At 27.7% G+C, this 18462-nt stretch overlaps 2 protein-coding genes across 2 annotated transcripts; one reads left to right on the top strand and one right to left on the bottom strand.

Moving 5' to 3' along the window:
- The first annotated feature begins 8009 nt into the window (after positions 1–8009).
- LOC126852991 (protein angel) lies at positions 8010–14440 on the top strand. Its single transcript, XM_050598349.1, has 7 exons — positions 8010–8182; positions 8245–8435; positions 11148–11523; positions 11621–11799; positions 11887–12260; positions 12333–12579; positions 12902–14440. The coding sequence occupies exons 2-7, from the start codon at positions 8337–8339 to the stop codon at positions 13313–13315; spliced, it is 1689 nt and encodes a 562-aa protein (XP_050454306.1). The 5' UTR covers positions 8010–8182; positions 8245–8336; the 3' UTR covers positions 13316–14440.
- A 148-nt stretch (positions 14441–14588) lies between these two features.
- On the bottom strand, positions 14589–16887 carry LOC126853002 (beta-1,3-galactosyltransferase 5). Its single transcript, XM_050598368.1, has 2 exons — positions 16395–16887; positions 14589–16316 (listed from the first exon to the last, which is right to left on the bottom strand). Exon 2 carries the CDS (start codon positions 16174–16176, stop codon positions 15091–15093), a length of 1086 nt encoding a protein of 361 aa, XP_050454325.1. The 5' UTR covers positions 16177–16316; positions 16395–16887; the 3' UTR covers positions 14589–15090.
- Between the last annotated feature and the right edge of the window lie 1575 nt (positions 16888–18462).

Raw genomic sequence — 18462 nt, 5'->3', positions numbered from 1 at the left:
TTTGTATCTTAAATACCACCTCCTTTCATTTAATGATTGACGAGTTCGTAATTTGTAACAGAACTCAATCCTAGCTGTAACGCAGACAAATAATAAAGACTAATTGAATTCATATAAGTTTTTAAATTTTATAATAATATTACTAAAAATATAATTATTAATAAATTTTTATATTACAGAAGAGGCCCCTCCCCTGCCGATATCACTATCGTTCCGCGGGCACCGCTGCAGCAGTTATTTCTATTTTTCTTTTTATTTCACACGCGCACACACGCGCACACGCACGCACGCACGCATATATATGAAAAAACATAGCTTTTCGAAAATTTTATTTTTAATTTAATTTTAGTTGAAATTTTGTCTTAAATTTTTTAGTGTATCAATATTAATAAAAATATTTTTGTGTATCAATATTTATAAAAATATTTTAGAAAATAATTTCTACTGACTCATCTATATATTTGTATACATATATATATATAGATATATATATATATATATATATATATATATATATAATATATGTATATACAAGTCTCATAATAATCGTATCACCTCTCGTATGCAAGTAGAGCAAGTGAAATCGAAAAGAAAAGTCCTTTACTATTTTTTTTATAACGCTTAATAAAGGAATTATTATTGAATAAAGTCTAGTCAATCAGTGCCGACTTTTAGCCGGACGCACGTCATGAGTCAGACACCTAATAATCTTGCGTCAATGTGACAGCTGAACGCTCTCGCACACTATCATACTCATCGATGTGCGCTTGATTAAAGTTCGGCCAAATTTTACTCAATAATAACTCCTTTATTAAGCGTTATAGAAAAAAATAGTAAAGGACTTTTCTTTTCGGTTTCACTTGTTCTACCTGCACACGAGAAGTGATACGGTTATTGTGGGACACCCTGTATATATATATATATATATATATATATATATATATATATATATATAAGCATCGAGGACATGCATTATTATCCATTATTATAAATATTAATAAACGTTACTGCTGAAAATGTATCACGCGTGTGCGTGAAATGTACTCCTATATCTATTGCGGTAAATAAATAGAAATAATGCTTTATTCAGAGCTAGCACAATACTATGTATATATTATCATACGTACACGCAAGCACACACACGCCCTGGCGCTGACCATGGTCAATCTCTCACTTCTCACAGCTTCTATACAAGGTGTCTGATATTGACTAATATCTAATATATCTCTCGTATGCAAGTTGAATAGGTAAAACTGAGGAGAAAACTTTACTTTTTTGTGATTTTTGCAATAATTATTGAGAAATTAATTGAGATCAATGGGGACAAAACTCGTGTGCAGATAGAACAGACCAAACTGAGTCGAAAAATCCTTTATCATTTTTTTATATAATGCTTAATAAAAGAGTTATTATTGAGTGAAGTCTGGCCTATCATCGCCGATCTTTAGCCGAGTGTACGTAGGTGAGTCGCGCGCCTGGTAGTGTACGAGAGCGCTGAGTTGTTACAGTGGCGCACCACTACCAGGCGCGCGGCTCACTGATATGCATTCAGCTAAAGATCGGCGATGACTGGCCAGAATTTACTTAATAATAACTTCTTTATTAAGCGTTATACAAAAAAATTGTAAAGGACCGTTTAATCCAATCAATCTGCACATTACGGATGGAGCGATTATTTTCAGATACCCTGTATATTTATAATTTAATATATAATTTATGTGTATGTATGATGTGCGTGTGTGTCTGTGCGTATTTCTGCAAGCGTGTATATGTTTGTGTGTGTTTCTGCGAACGTTTGTTGTGTAAAATATCATCTATTAACATTGTTTACCTGAAATATCTCTAATATTTTGAATAGAAAAAAATTAAAGCTAAATGGGAGTTTTGGGTGCATGTAGGAATAGTTTACTTTTGTGAATGAAGTCATGAGGGAAATTTTATTTTAATTTTATTTTTTTTAATAAAATAACATTTTTTTATGATTAATTTTTATAAAATACGATATATTCTATAATAAAGATATTAGGATACATATATTTTAAAATTTTGTGTAAAATACTTTTGCCTGCTGGATTTAGTTTTCGATATATTCGGCTGGACTATTATTAAAAATGGAATTTTATATTTTAGATACATAAAATACTTCTACATTTTTTACTCATTTTTAGAATTTATTTTATTTATTTATTTATTTTTTATTTCTTCTTTTGATATCGAAAATCAGCTTAAACTTGAATCAACTTTAATTTTTAATACACAAATAAAAAATTATAATAAAAACTTCTTTCTTTATTCTTTTGAAATTAACATATTTTATGTATTTTAAAATAGAAACTGAATTGAAGTAGCAACTATGATTGCTCTCATGTCACTTTTCGTATAAAATCGTATTTGAATGTAGTTTTTTATACACAATATTATTAATAATATTACTGAGATAATATATATATATATATATATATATATATATATATATATTGTTACTATAAATATATTGTTTTTTATTTATTTATGAATTAATGTTATTATTTTTCACAAAATTTTAATTTTTATTAGAATTTTTATAAGATGATATTTTTGCGTTTCAATATATATATATTATTTTTTATATTTATTTTATTATCTATATATTTCATCCAATAATTTTGATAAAGTATATAGCACATCAAGAGATATGGCAGTCAAACATAGCGAGGCACAACGCGTATCTATACGCGAGTCGGTCAGTTACAAGTATCTCATAATTACAGTTCTCAGTAACGGCTGGGCCGATCGAATTTTCAATAGGCTTAATGGATAGCTGGGGTCTTAATTATATAAGAAAAATGTCGTTATTTTTGTTCTACATGATCTACGATCAGAGATATTACGATGCAAAGTTCCAAATGTAAAAATTTTGTTTTATGTATTTTTGAGTATCTATGAAATTGCACGCGCATATAAAACGAGATTGTTCACGAGGGTAAATATTCAGATGAGGTTACACCGCACCGATGACCTTGACCTTGACATATGTTGTCAAGGTCATGACCCTGAGTAACTTTTCCTTATAAATTTATCGACGGTTTCTTATAGTTTTTTTAAATATTTAATGTTAAATTTTGACAGTTTTAATGTATTTTCGGTAATTATTTACTTTTAGAGGAGCAGAAAGCACGAGCGCGCGCGCACACACAAACACCAATATATGCATAAGGAAATGAACCAATCAATTTCCTTATGCTTATAATTATGCGCTTATGCAAAAGTATGCCCTCCCTGCTTTAGCGATTAATTGATTGAAAAATTACCATAGTAACCGCATCTAAAGGCTTACTAGAGGCTTACATTTGTGCAAGCTTACATTTGAATTGAGTCTGGCCATAGTGCGTGTTTCATTTTATTGATCGAAACGAAGTTTGGAAAAATATGAACCAATAGAAATTGTTAGGGAAAATATAATAATTTAAAAAGAAATGAAATAAGAAAGATAAAAACAATTTATATTTATCTAAATAAAAAAATTACGAGCAACTTGTACTTTTTTATAAATTCTTAAATTAAAGAATAAAAAAAAATTAACTTAAATAACAATAATATAACTATATATAATATAACATTTTAAGATATAATAATATACGATATTATAAAAAATATAAACTATATAATAAAAATATAAACTTTTTAATTTTTTAATATTATTTAATTATAGAATGCATGGCCATTTTGCTTTTATATATGTTTTTTTATATTGGTTTGGTTATTCGGCTTTAAGTACAGGCAATTTTTATTCTATATGAAATAAATTGTCTCAAAATTTTCAAATGATTGGTGACTGATTGATGACAATTATTAATAAGACTTGCATAAGAAATATTTTTTTATACAACACAATTATAACTGTTTTGCACTACACTCGTTCATGTATACACTGCTGTCTTGTTTTTTCCAAAACTAATCAAGTGGCCAGATTCTATCTTTAAGAACTCTAGTATAATAATATGTATATGAACGAGTATATGAACGAGTGTAGTACAAAGCAATTATAATTGTGTTACATAACAAAATATTTTTTATACAAGTCTTATTAACAATTGTCATCAGTCAGGTTGAAAAATATTAGATTTATTTCATATAGAATAAAAATTGCATGTACTAAAAGCCGACTAATCAAATCAATATACAGGGTGTCCCGAAATTTTTGACACACCCGATAGAGAAAAATGGTACAGGACTTTTCAACTCAGTTTGACTCAATACCTTCACACTTCGGGTGTGTCAAAAGTTTCAGGACACCCTGTATAATAGCAAAACAATGACCATGAATTCTATAATTAAATAATGTTAAAGAGATAAAAAGTTTATATTTTTCTTATATAATTTATATTTTTTATAATATTGTTACATTATTATTAAATATTCTCAAAATATTATATTGAATATAGTTATACTATTGTTATATTTAAATTAATTTTTTATTCTTTAATTTAAAAATTTATAAAAAAGTAGCTATTCATAATTTGCTTATTTAAATAAATATATAAATTTATAAAAAAGTACAAGCTATTTGTAATTTTTTTATTTAAATAAATATAAATTGTTTGTAATTTTCTTATTTTACTTCTTTTTAAATTATTATACTTTTGTTAATAATTTCTATTGGTCCCGCTATGTTTAAAAAATATACCTTTACAATTCAAAATAGAATTATAGAACTCACATTTCCCGTTTTATTTATATATTTAATGATAAAGCTAGATAAGCAATAACAATTATTCATTAAAGAATTTAAAAATATAAATTGCGAATAATGTATATTTCTGACACATTGATTTATAATTATCCGTTATTCTTAGAATAAAAATAGCTAAGAGGTTTGAAGAATCTGGATATCTACAGTAAGCAAAGAAGACTATCGCATTGATGAAAAAAAATGTTATAATTCCTAAAAAAATTTTTTAACCTTCTTAAAAAAAAGTAAAAAAGGCGCTAAGTACACGATGTGAAAAAATATGATATTTAAATAAAAACATTTTAAATTAAAATATTTTTGAATAAAATAATTATTTAAATTTTCTATAAAAATAATGATATCAAAAATTATGCCAAAAGCATAAAAATTTATGCTATAAAATTTATTTCTTTTATTATTATTTAAATAAAAACAATTTAATTAATTAATCCTTTTGTATATTATATGAAAATTAATTGCATCAATGATATAATAAAAATATTAGTATATTAAATATTTATATATTATATTAAATTTTATTGAATTTTATACAAATAGCATATATACAAATCTACTAAAATTTTAATTATATATCTATTATCTACATGTATATATATTATCATTCGCATACAATATTTTAAAATATATATATTAAAATTTTTATCTAATTTATTTACATTTTATATAAAATTTTATTAAGTTTTATATAAAAAATATGTGTCAAAAAAAATATATTATTTACGAGTCTACTAAAATTTTGATTTATAAATACATTTACATTTATATATTATCTAGATGTATTATTGTTCATATATATTACATCAGAATAATCAAAATAATGTATATATTTATAAAATTATTTATACTTTTGGCGCAATTTTTTGATATCATTATTTTTGTAGAAAATTGTATTTTTTATAAAATTATTTTATACAATATTTTAATTTAAAATGTTTTTATTCAAATATAATATTTTTTCACAGCGTGTACTTGGCGCCTTTTTTTATCTTTTTCTTAAAGATAAGATTTTTTAGGATTTTTTTTAATATTATACCGCTTATTATGCTTCATTAATGTTTAAAAATCAAGAATGTTAATGATTTTTTATTTTTTCTAGCCAATAATAAAGCCAGTAAATAATTGTAAGAACTATTGCAACATACCAGTAATTTACGCTGCGTTTTAACTATATCTAAAAAGAAATAAACACTTATTGTTTTAAGAGATATTTAACTTGCCAAAAATAAAATTTTCAAACAAAAAAATTGTTTTTATTTAATCGTAAAAGTCAGCTTTTATAAAACACCTCAAATATTACTTCTTACTTAATCTGATTTGTATTATACTTTATAACAAAATATAATGAAAGTTAAATAAATTATTTATTATAATTAAATTGCTTTTTTTTCATCTAAATTACTTATTTCTATACAAGATTATTGGATTTTTAAATAGCAGATTCTTCAATCAATTAGAATAAGACAATTTTTCTCTTAATAAAAATATATATTTATAATAATATATATATTTATATAATACATATTCTTAACAAAAATAATTTCTATATTATAAAGTGATTGAAATAAAGAAAAGCCTTTCATAAACTAAATTTTGTTAAAAGTTAAAGTTGAGAGCTAAAAAACTTTTAATTAGTTTCAAGTAGTTTAATAAAATTATATATATATATATATATATATATATACTTTTCTGTTCAGAATAACACCCTCTAATTTCCTTAAAGGATGCTGTATGAATTTTCGGACACCCTGTATATATATATATATATATATATATATATATATATATACATGTATGTGTAAACAATTTGAGACCTATATTATATAGTTACAAAAATATATAATGGAAAAAAAAGGTTGCAAAAAATGATAATTTCTTCCTTATTTCTGTTAAGGAAAAATCGACTCTAAATTAGCTGAGCAGAGCTTCTGTTATTAAAAAGATAGATCGATGGTTTTAAAACACCCTATACAATCTATATCTTTCTTATTGTGATGATATATTTTCTTATGTGCAATAATTGATGCATATTTATAGTTGACGAAAAAAAAACAATCAATCACAACTTTTACGAAATATGTAAATTTTATCTTTTCTTATCTAAATATTTATCTTTATTTTAATATGTTTGAAAAAAACCTGAATTAATTTTCATACGTGTTGTTCATATTTTGTAAAAAATTAACGTATTAATATCAGATTGATGTTAACTTTTAAAATATACATATATAATAATTTTACTATTAGCAACTGATTAAATTTATTCTTTAATAGATACATTTAATGCATTAAGAATCATTTCTATCAAATCTAATGAAACCCATTAACTTAATGAAAAATTAATTCAATTGCGATAAAATTCTTGTCCACAGCAAGACAACTATACATATATACATATAATTCGTCATCTTTAAACTAATCTCTTTTTGCTTCTCTTTAAAAAATACTGAAGATATTTAATAAGTTAATTGTCAATTCAGTGTTAATTTGAAGATAAACTAATTTTAAAAATAAACCCTAAATTTTTAAAATTAAAAAAGAGTTTAATTTTAATTTTATTCATATCGCGCATAAAATTTCGCACATTTCGATTACATATATAACACTCGAATCATACTATTAGTCATATTTGGCGTTAAAAAGAAATTGGACTAATATTTGTAAAACGCAAAAAAATTTTTTAAATTTTTTAAATGATAATTTTTTTATATATTATAAACATTGACAAAAAAATTTAGTTTAATTGTCTTCATTTACAAGAAAACCTTGCAAAAATTCTCAATATGTCTCGACAATTACTCAAGATATTAAAAAATGTTTTATACAAGTTTTATGATAAGAACACATCTCTCTATTTAACCATATTAATAAAATTTTGGAAAATAAAATTTTTACGTTGTATTTAAAATCGTGATATAGTCACTACAAAATTAGTTTGATATAATATAATATTTACGATTTAAATTATATTATATACAGAGAGTAAATTTTTAACTCATAAATTAATTATTAATTTTATATTTTCAAAGGCTAAAAGTGCTTTGTGTTAAATGTGTGTTAATGTCAAATTCATGAATCTTGAAATATATTAAATTTTGACGTAGATGATTTGTCCAGTTTATCTTAATGCAGAATAGGAAAACAGTGGGGAAGAGAGACTAATTAGGTAATGTACATTTTGCTTGTGTACATTATATTCCCCTTACAGATCATTGTCCTATTTTACAAACAAAGAGAAACTCGATAGATCAGGGTCAACGCTGATCTAAAATGAAGCTGTCGCGATCTTCGCGGTCCGGTTTTATAAATTTTATTATTAGAGTTCCACGTGTAGATCAGTATAAATCGATCTACGACTCGAAGCGAGAGAGTCAAGCCAAGTCAAATGAGCAACATTGTTGCTCGTCCAAGGTTAATGGACGTACATGTATTCCGCAACCGCATTTAATCGAGGTTATTCCTCGTTATTTTCTTTCGCGAGAATATTATTCAATATTATCAAGTAATATAATCAGATCGCAGGTATCCAGATCTTCCGGTGGTATGTGTATGGATAATAGAACTGAGTGAGAGCGTGTGTCGATCGCGTGAAAATTTACACTAATAAATGAGCGTATCCTCGAAGACACGACTGGTTACAATCACGGCTTCTCTATTGAATGTAGCATGTAATCTGCATACAGCTAAATTTCTTCTACCACGAAAGGTAAGCATGATTACTTTCACACATTGCCCGCACGCATTGCTTATGCATCGTTGTCATTGTCGATTGTTTCGAATCTTCCACAAATGACAACTTATTTACGTCATATTTATATAGCAGGACAAACAGCATGCACACACTCGATATACATATGTATACATACATATGTGTGTGTGTATATATATATATATATATATATATATATATTGTTTAGAGGTTAGTACAGTGATCGTGTATGATTTTTTTTTCGAGAAAAATTGCTTATGTTTAGTTGGACTAGCTTACTTTAATTCTTGATAAAAATGTATTTATTGTATTTTTCATAAAAAAAGGTCTGAAAAATTATCATTCTCTCTATCTCTCCATACTCTAAAAAAAAAAAACAAAATCATATATATAATACTTAAAAAGAATAATTAAACATGACATTTTTAAAGGTTAGGAAATCGTCATATCAATGAAATACTATGATATGAGCATGTGATAGAGAAAAAAATTGTAAACTTTTATTTATATATATTGTTTTGTTGAAACAAAATCTATTTTACAATATCCAGTATGTTCACTGCAAGAGATCTAAAATATCTGTTCGCGTTTGCACTTTTGTACTCATAATCAGAGTCTTCACTTTCTCTATTTTCAGATTTGGATATCGATTCATTAATTCAAGTGAGGCTGAAAATTACAAAAATGAGCGAATTTATTAGGTTTGGACCAATGAAATTTTCTAGTAAATTCGCTCATTAGCCCGGATCTACAATAGATGCAATAAGGCTCAAGGCATAAAGGTGCCTTTTCATGCTCGACACTCATTTTTAGCGTCAAAATAGGTCACGTCATTAAAGTTAACTCTATATTGTAAAAACGCATGAAAAGAGTTTATAGCGTTGAATTTATAGCATCAATACTAGCCAACAGTACGATTTGATGCTTGACGCTAAAGTTGAAAAAACTTATTTTTTCTTGATGCTAGCGTCAAGTCGAAGTCACGTGACCACATGCAACGCTGAAACGAGCGTCTTATGAATTTGCATCTTAAAAGATTGATCAATCACAATCAAATGTGAGAAGAATAATGATTTGTTATTGATAATTTTTTATGGCTTAAAATTTACTACACCTATTGTATCCGGGTTTATATTTTAATATCTGGCAAATCAAAATACGACACAGTGTATATTAATTTAACTTATATTTTGTTCAATTAAAAATAGTTCCCTTGCTTTAGCAATAAAATTAGGAATCTAGTTTTATATGTATATGAGTGTTTTTTTCTTCTTTTTTTTAACGGAAAAATGCTTGGTCCTTTCCCTTCGGAAAAGTTTAGAACTATATATAAAAATAGAAAGGAAATGCCTGTTGTTCTCGAAGAAAAAGCATGTCCAGAAGAAGTGAGAAAGAAAATTATAGTTGCTTCTTTCTCGTAAACAACTGCTCGAAAGTGCGCATGCGTGCTATTTGCTGATTTATAAAAGCATTATTAGTAAAGCGTCTATAAGTATACATACCTCCGCATGTATATATTGACACATATACACACACATATATATGCGAAGGTATGTATAGCTACAGACACGATGCTTGTATAAGTCAGCAAACAGCACGCATGAGCGCACTTTCGAGCAGTTACTCACGAGAAAGAGGCAACTGATTTTCTTTCTCATTTCTTTCCTTAAAACATATAGAACTGGAAGGGGAACGGCAGACTGAAAAGTGTCCGAAGGAAATGAGAAAGAAAATCATAATTGCCTCTTTCTCGTGAGTGACTATTCGAAAATGCGCATAAAAGGTCATTGCACGTTAAAAAGTTTTAATCATAATCGTAAAGCCGTAAGTAAATCAACCAATCACAGTTCAAACATTCTTATTATGTTTCAGAATGTTTGATTGTGATTGGTCAATTTTCTTACGGCATTATGATTACGACTAAAATTTTTTAACATGCAATGGCCTTTACGTTACGATTATGATTACGGTTACGAAAAGTGTGTGCGATCAGCTTTAATATGGCGGCCTTACTGTTCAACTGTGATTGAACAATCAATTTGCTTACGTCTTAAGTTTTACTGCTTAAGTTTTTTTGTGTGCCACGGCCCTTAAGGCCATTGCACGTTAAAAAATTTTAGTCGTAATAATAACGCCGTAAGAAAATTGACCAATCACAATCAAACATTCTAAACATAATAAGAATGTTTGAACTGTGATTGGTTGATTTACTTACGGCTTTACGATTACGACTAAAATTTTTTAACGTGCAATGACCTTTAACATTCCTTTATATAACCTTAGATTTTCTAATCTTCAAAAGCGTCATTTGTAGTATTTAATTATTTTTTTAGAGTATCTAAAATTTTTATGATTTTATTTTATCTTTAAATTTTATAACTTCAAATATTTCTTTTTATGCAAAAATACATCGAATGAGTATATTTTTATATCAAGATTTAAGGTGAGCGAGTCAAACTAAACATTTACGAAAAATAATATATATATATATATATGTATATCAGTTATTTAAATTTAATAATAAATTTTCAATCACGCGCAAACTTTATATTGTTTTTTTTATGAAAATACGATTTAGTTTTATTAAATAACGTGTTGAGATTATTTTATATATATCTTTTTTTTACATTGATATATTTAATTATTCATTGCGCACGCGTTACATCGTATATAAAAAAAAAATTACCTGTTGTACAATTTTTTTCTCAGATTTTTTATATGGTAGAGCCACTTTGGCAACGATTATCCCTAGAAAATTTATATCTGAATCCATTTCCGGAAGCTTTAGTTTCCGATTATCTCGATCTCGCTATCTCTATGGATAATCCTGCATCTCATCAAAAATGTATGAAAGCCAAAATGGAATCTTATCTTGGCACATGTTATGGCCAAAATAACACTACCACGATGTGCGATGTACCATTCCACACAACTTCAAGTAATTTGGTTTATTGTCAACCTGGAGCATTCGCAGATGTAACACACGGTGTTAAAACTAATGTACATGCAGCAGAAACAAAGCATGGAAATTATATTGATAAAGAAAGATATAAGATTATTAGGAAGTGGAAACGATTCGGAAAAAGTAAAGATTGTTACTCTTTTTTTCAAAATTTCCAAACAGATATACATATTACTGTTTATCAATTACTCAAAGAGTATAATTTCTCAAACATTTTTAGATAGATTGACTAGCAATACAGAAGATTCTTTCATTTTGAAACTTTTATCCTTTAATATCCTTGCACAAAACTTGTTAGAAGATCATTCATATTTGTATCAGGGCCATAATAAGAAAGTTTTAAATTGGAAAATTCGAAAATCTCTGGTGATACAGGAGATACATGAAGCGGATGCAAATGTATGAACTTAGTTTCTATAATTACTTCTGTCAAATTTGACGAAAATATGAACAAAAGAATATTGTGATATTTATCAAATATTCCAGGTAATATGCCTTCAGGAAATGCAGGAAGATCATCTATTAGATTTTGTAACTCCATTCAAACAGCTTGGATATGAGTATCTATATAAAAAAAGAACTAATGATAAGAGGGATGGTTTGCTCTTGCTATATCGTTCCAATCAGTTTGTTTTATTAGATTATGCAAAAGTGGAGTTATATCAAGCTGGCATCGAGATTTTAAATAGAGACAATGTTGGAATAATTGCTAAATTGTCCCTCAGAGATAGCCCAGAAACACAAGTCGTGGTTGCAACCACTCATTTGTTATATAATCCAAGACGTAACGATGTACGATTAGCACAGACACAACTTTTGTTAGCGGAAATAGAACGAATTGCATTTGTTGAAAACACAATGTAAGCATATGCTTTAACGAATCATGTTTATCATATTCAATGATCTTTATATGTACATTTATAATTCTGCAGGACGGGTCCAAAATACTTACCAATTATATTAACGGGTGACTTCAATTTGGAACCGTTTACAGCAGTTTATAAATTTTTAACAGAAGGTTCATTTGAGTATTATGGCAAAGGACGAAATTTGGAGCCTTCTCAATATAATTTTTTATCCAACTCTCTGATACCATCACGATTATGCATTACTGATAATTGTCAGCATTTTAACATCTTGACTCAAAGATTGCAAAGGGAAGGTACTGGTAAAGTCATGGTATGTTCTTAATGCCAAGAATGTTCTTAATGGCTAATATTTTAGTTTCTTTTGCTAAATCTAAAGTCTATTTTAATATGTTCATTTTAATGAGTATTATCAGTAACTATCATGTCTAAGTTTTTTTTTACATTTAGTATAAATTATAAAATGATACTTCTATATTATGATACTATGATGTGCTTTTAATTCTGAATCTTATCTATGCTCTTTTTTTTCTTTTTTTTTCGATCTATCAACTTTTTTCTACATATTATATATTGTATTATATATTGAGCATATATTGTGAGTTATCTCTTTAACTCTTTATGTTTCTGCCTAGCTGGAAAACAGCGAATTACCTCTTCAGAAACGAGATGGGAATATGACCTTATCTAGTGATGTAAATATGCTACAACAAAACAGTGTCAACATTAATACTGGTTGTACACAGATCGAAATCGTAAAAGGTTATTCCGTAAGATTTTCATCTGGCACTCTAACACATCCCTTCAAAATGCACAGTGTTTATAGGCATATAAACGCACATGGTGAGAGGGAAGCAACGACACATCAGGATAAATGGATTACGGTTGATTATATATTTTATAGCAATATCCAACCTATAGAGAAGTATGCTTTACCTACAATAAGCCAATGCGCCGCATTACCAAAAATACCAAATTTTGTAGTAGGTAGTGATCATTTATGTATAGGTGCCACTTTTCAATTACCAAGAAAGAAATCTGTGCTTTAAAATACAACTTTTTTTATATCATCTTTTTGATTGTATTACATAAATTAATTAAATCTTTAAAATATTATTTATCAATATTATAAGAGTTGAGTTATATAATATTTAAAAGATGAAAAATGCTAGGTGCATTGTTAGTTTTTCAAAGCAAAAGTGCAAGATACATACTTTGATTTACAAAAACTACAAATTTGCAATATTTATCTCTAATATAGCCAGGGTGTGCTAACTCTCTATATTTTAGTGAAAATGAAAGTTCATGCTTAGAAACAGCATTGATTCCATATATTTTTTCTTACTACTAATGGCAGCTGAATGTCTTATGACTAGCTTACTGTGTCTTACAATTTGTTTGGAATGTATTTGCAAGTCTGAAGAATGATTTAAGTATTCCAGATTATTAGATAGATAAGATTTTCTTATTCCGAATTTGTTTGTATATTTATTTTTAACTTTCTAAGGATAATATCGATTATCGTGATATGATATTCTCATTTAAAAAAGTCATATAAATAGATTAAAATTAACAAATCTTAATTTTTTTTTTTTAATTTACAGATATTTACAGAATCTTTAATTTACAGATAATCATTCTTCAGACTCATAAATAATATATTTCAAAAAAGTTATAGTACACCACAGTTGTATTATTATGATAATAGAAATAAATAAATATATATATATCATATACATATATGTATATTATCCTATAATATATACATATGTATATGCATACACACGCAACTTTGTCACATGATTCATTTCAGTCAAGTTAAAATATTTCATTTTTATCAGCTGCTAGCGCACTGAATTAGTAGCTAGTAAAAACATTGTATACCACCCTTTAACATTTTTCTAGCAACAGCCAAATTCTGAAAATTATTCTTAAAAAGAGTTAACTCATCCTGAATATAGTATTCATAAAAGTTGAGGAAGAGGAACTTTTTATTTTAATCTTTATTTTCTTCTGTCTATTTAGTATTTAGTATTCTTCTGCTTATTTAGTAATTATAAGCAAAGTTATGAAAAAAATTTGATAATTAAAGGACAAGAATTTGATGTCTAAATTGCCCAATTTTGTTTAAAAGATTTATGAAATATTATCAAAAGCTTGTTTATTTCTGTGTTAAAAATATTGACATTATGAATTGTGCCAGATGTATATCTAATATATTACAAATTAGAGAAACTATTCACATGTATAGGACTGTGATAGCAACTATTATATAAGAATTATTAAAAAAATGTAAGTAGGTAAAATAAAAGACAACTACAATTCTATAAAACGTTATATAATAAGAAAAATGTTGTAAGATACTGTACAAATTTTGTATACAATATAATATATAGAAAATATTCTCTCAAATAAAATTATAGTATTTCCTTGTTTTATGAAGAATACTCCTAATTTTTCATTCTTTATTATCAAGAAACTTTTACTCTTTTTATTCTAATCAATCAAACAATTCAAAACATTATGTTTTAAATAAGATTTGAGATTATTTTGTTCAAGGAATTGAAGATGAGTCGTCTTAAGATAAAGCGAAAATTTTTTATGAAACAAGGAAATACTATGTAATCTTTCAAGTCTGGTTACATCAATATTATTTTAGCTTTAAGCGAGATTTAAAACTTTTGATTTTAGATTATAATTTAAACGTTGATTAACTTATAGTTGAAAACCAAAAATGTGTTTTCACTCGCTTAAAGCCAAAATAAGATTGATGCAACCGGATCACGTACAGTATTTAATCTCATGTTTATATCTGTCAATTTCTTTATAAAATTTTAATTGGATTTATTTGGAAAACACCTTTATGCAGTTTTGGTTCTTTATATGCGACTACACAGGTCTTGCCAACAAGATTATTTTCGGCACGAATAAAACAGTTTGCATGACAAAACTTTGCAAACTTCCTGAATTTCACTTGCAACTCTGCATCACCACCATTAGGGCCAATCAAGAATTCGCATTTTAACAGATTTATTTTTCCCTTTATACAACATTCTAAATATCTATAATCTGTTGTAAATATCTTACTGATATCTTGGATTTTTATATATAAAACTTTTCTCAAAATACCAGTCACAAATACGTCATCTATCCAAAAATATTTATAAGATTCAGCATAATTGATCAATTTACTTGCCACTTGTGAATTTGTAATGTATAGCCAACCAGAAACGAAATCAGGATAAATATTATCCGCATATTCCGCTTTGCTTACATACCATTTATTGGCTGGCTCTCGAATAGGGGTCATATTCTTCATGACGTAACCAGCTAAGGAATTTTTCTCTATTATACCTGTGTGTAACTTTTCTAATAAACCATATATATTTACAACTATATCATCATCCATCTTCATAATGTATTTAACATGTTTGCAATTATTCATTGCCCATCGAAGGCCCATTAGATGTTTGTAAGTCAAATTTCTATAAGTATCCAGGAAATCTCCTTGAAGTATGTCACTGAATCGTCTCGACTCATCTAATAATGCTTCCTGCGATACATGTGTTCTCCTCTTGGCATCATCATTTAACTTACCAAGTAGGAATACTCTTTCAATTCCTAAAGTTTGTAATTCCTCATCTATATATGCTCGTCGTAAAGCACTTCTAGTTGAGGGGTCACCCGCATAAGATGTGACAATCCATATCAGAAAAGTAGCATTGCATGATGGTTCAATTATGATTCTAGTATTTCCTGATGATTCGCCCATCATTTCATATGTCCTTTGAGAGTGTATTAGAATTGTTTTTGAAATCTGTGACCGTAAATCTCTCTCGATGAATGTAAAAAATAACAAAACACATCCTATACAACCAAGCAACAATAAGAATCCAAGCTTGGAAATCATACTTGTCTGTCTTCTTATTTAGAATTATAATAAAAGTTGCAATCATAAAATCGTAGCTTCTTGCATCACGCATTATCTTGGACATTGCTTCATCTAAATTTTATTATTTTTGAAGGCATAGCGATGGCAGGTGAGTTGTTCTTTGTGATCATTTATGGAAAAAATGTTTGTTAATAATGATACAATTTAATTGAATTGTATTGATACGATCAACATACCAAATTGAAGATTTTTCTTTTTCGTGACTGAATTGACATTAAATCGATAAATGCTTTGGACGTCACGTGCGATGAATTACTTTCTTTTTTTTTTAATAAAGAGTACGTCCAACGATGGGTTAAGCTGGTCGCACACACTTTTCGTAACCGTGAGACCTATTACGCTTTTCGAAACGAATAGCGTATTCGATTTGTTGACTCTACCCAACTCTGGATCGAGTCGAGTCAGATCTCAAGTTCGAAACTCAATGACTCTAAACTATCATGGCGGAAAGCGATGATTGGTTTTGTGATTTATAATCTCCATCAAAGAGTCTTTAACATTATTCTTGATCATCATCATCATAGAAATATAAGTTTATATTATATAAAATAAAAAGAAAAATAAGTAGTAATAATGAAAATATGATAAATAATAATGTTAAAAACTCTTTGATGGAGATTATGACTCACGAAACCAATCATAAACCACTTTCCGCCATGATAGTTTAGAGTCATTGAGTTTCAAATCGAACTTGAGATCTGACGCGATTCGATCCAGAGCAGTGATGCGCTGTCGTGAGAATAAAGTCGTACATGCGCACTAACAATAAGTAAACGCGACGTATTGTTTACTAATGTACCTAGTTCTATGAAATATGAGGTATCGTTAGACTCTCCCAGCGATAAAAAAAATATAAATGAAGGAATTTGTAAAGAATATTTCTATCAAGAAATGTTTCTATTAAAGAAATAAAATACATTAAATATATATAGTAATAGTCTTGTCATCAAAAAAATATTCATAGCTTTAAATTTTATTGTCACACACGCTTTTAATATTATTTTAATATTACACTTATTAATAACGACACAGTCGACACACTACACGCATTATTATTTCACTAAAAAGACGCAAGAAAATTAGGAAAGCGGAAACCACGCACCTAACTATAATAATTAAATAATTAATTAAAAATTAATTATGAACTAAAAAACAAAAATAAATGCACTACAATCATCTTCAAACGAAATATAATCGATTTAAAACATAATTATTTTAAAAAAGTGTTAGTCGTCGGTTAACATACGAATGAGAAAATCCAATTTCTTTTTTCTTGACGCTAGCACAGTGCGCGGCTAGCGTCGAGTCGAAGTCACATGACCACATGCAACATTAAAGCGAGGAGCACACATTTTTGCATAAGCGCATAACTATAAGCATAAGGAAATTGATTGGTTCATTTCCTTATACATATATTTGTGGACCAATCAATTTCTTTACGTTTATGATTATGCGCTTATGCAAAAGTGTGTGCTCCTCGCTTATATGTTGATGATGATGGTATATTACTACTGGGTATGGTTATTTTGTGTTCTATTTTGTGCTCTTAAAGTCCTTGCACAATACGAGACAATTATAGTGATAGAAACAAGAGAATAATGATAACGATAAGCTATCAAAATCTGCAACACTGCATTTTCAAAAAAGCAGATCTCTCACTGGATATCGTCTATCACTACTGCTATTTTCTTGTTCTTATCGCTATCGACTCGTATTGTACAAGGGCCTTTAAATTATGGTTAAGGCTCGTTTACAACAGCAATCGTAAAGTCGTAGACTACGTTTACATGACACTCCTAATCAGATTTAATACATCCGCAGTTCCAAGGCTGGCCAATCACAGTCATTCCATTCTTCAGAGGAATAGCTGTGATTGGCCAGTTTTACTCGTAGAGTACTGTAACAGCATTCTTAATCAGATTTAATAAAACTGGCCAATCACAGTTGTTCCTTTGAGGAATGGAATGACTGTGATTGGCTAGTTTTGGAACTACAAATGTTATTAAGGGCCAATTTCACTACTTTCGGTTAAGTTAACCGACGGTTAAAATAGGGTGGCAACTGAAAATAGAGATGAAGGAAAACCAAGCATTCTTATCATTTCAGTTGTCACCCTGTTGATTTTAACTATCGGTTAACTTAATCGAAGGTGGTGAAATTGGTTCTAAACCCGATTAGGAATGTCGTGTAAACGTAGTCGTAGATAGGGTCGCAGTTTTAAAGTTGTTTAGAGAAAAGGACAGT

This window comes from Cataglyphis hispanica, chromosome 11, assembly GCF_021464435.1.
Source record: "Cataglyphis hispanica isolate Lineage 1 chromosome 11, ULB_Chis1_1.0, whole genome shotgun sequence".
Lineage (NCBI taxonomy): Eukaryota > Metazoa > Arthropoda > Insecta > Hymenoptera > Formicidae > Cataglyphis > Cataglyphis hispanica.
This window is presented reverse-complemented; position numbering and strand designations above follow the sequence as displayed.